The 4,671-nt window shown below is 37.4% G+C and overlaps 1 protein-coding gene across 1 annotated transcript; it reads right to left on the reverse strand.

Annotated features, from left to right (window-relative positions):
• Positions 1 to 541: 541 nt before the first annotated feature.
• On the reverse strand, positions 542 to 1,720 carry LOC148876753 (transcription factor MYB93-like). The gene is made up of 3 exons (XM_088983122.1): positions 1,588 to 1,720; positions 1,362 to 1,491; positions 542 to 1,262 (listed from the first exon to the last, which is right to left on the reverse strand). The coding sequence occupies exons 1-3, from the start codon at positions 1,718 to 1,720 to the stop codon at positions 638 to 640; spliced, it is 888 nt and encodes a 295-aa protein (XP_088839248.1). The 3' UTR covers positions 542 to 637.
• Positions 1,721 to 4,671: the final 2,951 nt, after the last annotated feature.

Below are 4,671 nucleotides of genomic sequence, written 5' to 3' on the forward strand. Positions count from 1 at the left end.
CACTGCATCAAGACCGTCCATTAGATAAGAGATTCACTGGATTGGTCAGATGTTACAATCCCTCAGTCCATAACAGCCATGCTCCCACCTTGTAATCGCGGTTTAAGTGTTAGTTTTCATATGAAACTTACCCATAGAAGTGCTATTATTTTTTCCACGCGGCAACTATATGTATGCGCATGTATTATTGTGTATATAGGTATACATGATAGTCGTTGCTTATGACTTTATATATTCATACCACTCAGTTTCGAAAGCATTTTAATTTATTGAAACAAGGAAAAGCAATTTATCACCAAACGCTGTTTAAATCCTACAGATTTGAAGGCTCAGTGAAGGACCATGCGTGGGGAAGTAAGTAATTAATACAAGGCAGTGAATATTGCAAATAAGACAGCAAATAAGCCTTTTAAGTGAATGGTAAAATTCATGTAGGAATGTCACTCTTTCTGCCTAAATGATGCATCATGCATGTGTTCATGTTGTTATAATTAATATTTACATATGATATATTTATGATCACACATTAACACTATTTTCCATATAATATATATATATATATATATAATATTTTGGGTAAACGAGTCATTTACCCCGATAATATTAATATCCTTGGTACCAACTCCGTTCCAACCTCTTACATTTGTTTAAAACTAAGCACTTCATGGAAGAAAGGGTCATCAAGAGGAAGCTGATCAGGGCAAAATGAAGGAGATTCTCCTTCATAGCTACATCCGTCCACACTGGGATTGCTGATCATGATCTCGCTGACTGGTGGCGGAAGAGGAGGCAGAGAAGAAGCAGAAACCCGGCCTGGATACCCATGAAGCGAGCTTTCTCCTTGACTGGTTACAGTAATCTCAGGTGTTTGCAGATTGCAATATGGCAGTTGCAGGTCTGGAAAATGAGAGAATAAAGGGAATATTGAATCTGCAGGAACTGACTGAGTTGTGGCAATTCCAATAGAATTTGGGCTTATTGGGATAGGATTCCCGGCCGAATGAGATGAACTCAGAACTGGGTTTTCATTGTTGTAGGAAATCGAGCTCTCTATCAGCTGTGGTAGACAACTAATAAGCCTAGCCAACTGATAAGCTTCTACTGGTATCAGCTGGGGTAGGCTGGAGAGGATGTGAGTTCGAGGTTGGTGGGTGATGGGGTCGAAACCCATCTTTATCAGCTTCTTCTTTAGGCGAGTGTTCCAAAAATTCTTGATCTCATTGTCGGTACGGCCTGGGAGATGCTTGGCAATTACGGACCACCTTGTAAACAAATTAAACCAAGTAGTAGTTTGAGATAATAGTTAAGTTGAAACACTAGTAACACATACATACATACATCGCAAAATCAAATTAAATTACTTGTTCCCGAGAATAAAATGGAGATTTAGAATCGTCTCCTCTTCTTCATGTGAAAATTCCCCTCTCTTGATATCAGGCTTCAGGTAGTTTTCCCATCTTAATCTACAGCTCTTCCCACATCTGTTAAGTCCTGCAAAAGCAACCAAATACTCAGGCAAACAAGCAGAGAGAGAATGAGAGAGATGAGTTTGTTTGTATATATATATATATATATATTAATTTGAACCTGCAAGTTTAGGGAGGGCTCTCCAATTTGGGTGGCCATGTGTTTGGACGTATAGGACAAGCTTTTTGTCTTCTTCTGGTGTCCATGGACCTTTCCTGAGACCACTTTGATCACAAGGCGGAGACCTTCCCATTTCTGTGACTTTTTTTTTGTTGAATTTCCTCCGGCTTCCCCTTACCTCAGCCCAACTGGGGAACAACTATTCTATTTATACACGGGCGAAGGCCTCGAGCTCCCACTGTTCTATTTATAAATATCATAATTGATAATTTACTATCACTTGAAAGTGACTCATGCACGTTTTCATATATAGCATTTTCTTATAAGCTCTTTTATCTTCTTTAGGCTGCGTTTGGAATGGATAATAAATCAATAACGATGTAATTCAGTTTTGTTGGTGTTTGTAAGGAGTGTAAATGAAGATCGGTGTAAAACTCCACTCAGGTTTAGATTTATTGGCATTTGGATGAAGTGGAGTTTAATGTCGTGAATCATTGTAAAACCTCATCAAGCATGAAATTTTACATTGATAATCAATATAAATACTACATCGCTTTTATCGATATAAAACTTTACACATTTTTATCACGGTTTTTAAAATGTAGCGGTCACCTATTATACGGTTTGACTGCATTTTGATGCGATATAAATTTTACATTGGTTTGGTTTTGTATTCGTTTGAAATTATGGTGTAATTATTATCGACGTAAAAATACACTCCGGTTCAGTTTGGCCTGTATTTGGATGGAATATAGTTTTACGCTGATAATAGGTGTAAAACCTCATCAACTCTTCCACCCATCACTATTTTCAAAAAAGCAACAGCCACTTTCTTGTTCAGTGCAAAATGTCATAATGTATTTTTACACCAATTCCGAATGCAGCTTTTTGTGTAAAATATCATTAGTGTACTTTCACACTGATGACGTTTTACACTAAATCCAAACGAAGCTTTAATTTATTCCCAAGTTTCATGCATGTCCTCTTCCATTCCTAACGGTATTACTGGCATTACTTTCTCTGAGTCCGGATCCCCTGCCAATGTTTGCTCATAACACACTACCCCCCATGAATTGGGAACATCTCCCTCTACATAATACTATGCAGAGATGAAATATCCTCCATCTATGACTACGATAAACATGAACAGGGTTCTTGTGGAGAGAGTGTGGGTAAGAAATCTGGTTAATTCCCAAATACCCTTCATTATTTTAATTAATACAACTAATTCTGTGTATACTATCACCCTAACAGAAGTAATTAATGGACTAGGAATGGTATTCTTCCTTCAATATTTGCTGCCGGCCCACCAATAAGTTTCATTTCATCCTTGATTAACGTTAATTGGCTGGCTGCCCACAGCTGCCAATCAAGATCAATGACCGATTTTGGTTGGTCTCCTATATAGTATATGCCATGCATCCCTTTCAATTAACCAAAATGGAGTAGAAGGAAATCCCATGCTGTTTTTGTTTGCTTTGTAAACTTCATCGATGTAAAACTCCACCGATGGAGTTTCACACCAAACCGTTTGAAATTTTCTGAACTGTAATAATAGTACATCGATTTACAATATAAACTTCATCTCCTTTCAAATACCGATAAAACTGACTGATAATGACGTTTTACACTACATCTAGATGTCAACAAAACCGAATTAACGTTTTACATTACAAACAAACGCAGCCTTAAATTTTATCATCATCATCTAAACCTTGCCCCAACTATATGGCATCATTTAGTCATAGCTATATGAATCATGTTTTGTCATTTCCTTCAGTGCATGGTATCTATTAGGGGTGGCAATTGGGTGGATTGTGTTGGGTTTGGTTTGTGTTGACTTTCAACTCAATCCATCTAACCCGCCAACCCATTAATGATCTAGTTATATAAAATTAAATGGGTTGGATTCAAACCAAACTCACTTTAACCCAATCCAACTCATTAATCTTATATTTATGGATTTAAAAAACAAACACTCTCTTTCTTAACAAATGAGTTGGTTGTAGCTTGGTGGTTATTGTAGTTATTATTTACATAAGTGGTGAAAGTTCAAATCATATTACATGCATGTTGTTTTTACACAAGCAGCAAAGCCATTTGACTATGTTCGGATTCCGAGTTTGACCGAACCACTTAGGTTCAAATTGGTCAAACCAACTTAAACCACTTAGGTTCAAGGGTGGTTGAATTGTTTAGATATGGATCAACCCGGTCGGACCGGACCAGACCATATTAGGTCTGCCACAAGTTCGGGAGCAGACCGACTGACCGAACCGGGTCAATGTAGCTAAATCGGGTTGATAAAGATTCAGGTGGGATCGTGTGGATATTGGTCGGATGGATGGTCTAGATTGGGCAAAGCACACAGAGGTCGAATCATCCCGCCCAAAACCATTTTGGATTCTAATCGACTTGTAACGGGTCCAGTCGGAGTGTGTGAATATTGGTTGAATCAGACAGCCCAAATCAGACAGAGCAAGTAGCATCGAAACATCCCACCCGGGGTCTATTTCGGATTTGTGTCAACCCAAATCAGTATATGCTAGATTGGGTCAGACCGTGTTGAATTGGTCCAGACTCAAGTCAAATTGATTTGGATTTATGTTGGGTGAAGTATATTGATTCAAGACAAACCTAAATTTAGTCAATTATTAATAGAAAATTAATGCATTAATTATAAATTATTTAATTCAAATGAAGAAAATTAAAAAAAGGCTAAGGAATTAATACTTATATGTCTATAATGGTTAACCAAATGGTTATCAACAAACCAACCCATTTAAATGGGTGGGTTGGGTGGGTTAGATACTGGGTGGGTTGGACGAGTTCAGCAGGTTGGGTTAAACATTGCCACCCCTAGTATCTACATCCATGGTTAAATTACAGTCATTTAAATCAATTCTTATTACTTTCACTCAAATCATTATAATTATGGGTTCAACTATGATATGGAAAAGATATTCCATACCATATATTTCCTGCATCATAGATTTTCCCTATAATTATTAGTCTGCCCTTAGTTTTATTTTTAGCCCCTTTGAACTTAGGGATTTTTACAGTTCAATCCACCTCTATAAATCT

This window comes from Nelumbo lutea, chromosome 1 (assembly GCF_056320005.1).
Source record: "Nelumbo lutea isolate HS-2025 chromosome 1, American lotus-T2T, whole genome shotgun sequence".
NCBI lineage: Eukaryota > Viridiplantae > Streptophyta > Magnoliopsida > Proteales > Nelumbonaceae > Nelumbo > Nelumbo lutea.

Coding starts and splice junctions, on each gene's coding strand:
- LOC148876753 (XM_088983122.1), bottom strand. CDS start 1,720: ATGGGAAGGTCTCCGCCTTGTGATCAAAGTGGTCTCAGGAAAGGTCCA. Junction 1,492..1,587: donor AGCCCTCCCTAAACTTGCAG/GTTCAAATTAAT, acceptor TTGCTTTTGCAG/GACTTAACAGATGTGGGAAG. Junction 1,263..1,361: donor CATTTTATTCTCGGGAACAA/GTAATTTAATTT, acceptor TTTGTTTACAAG/GTGGTCCGTAATTGCCAAGC.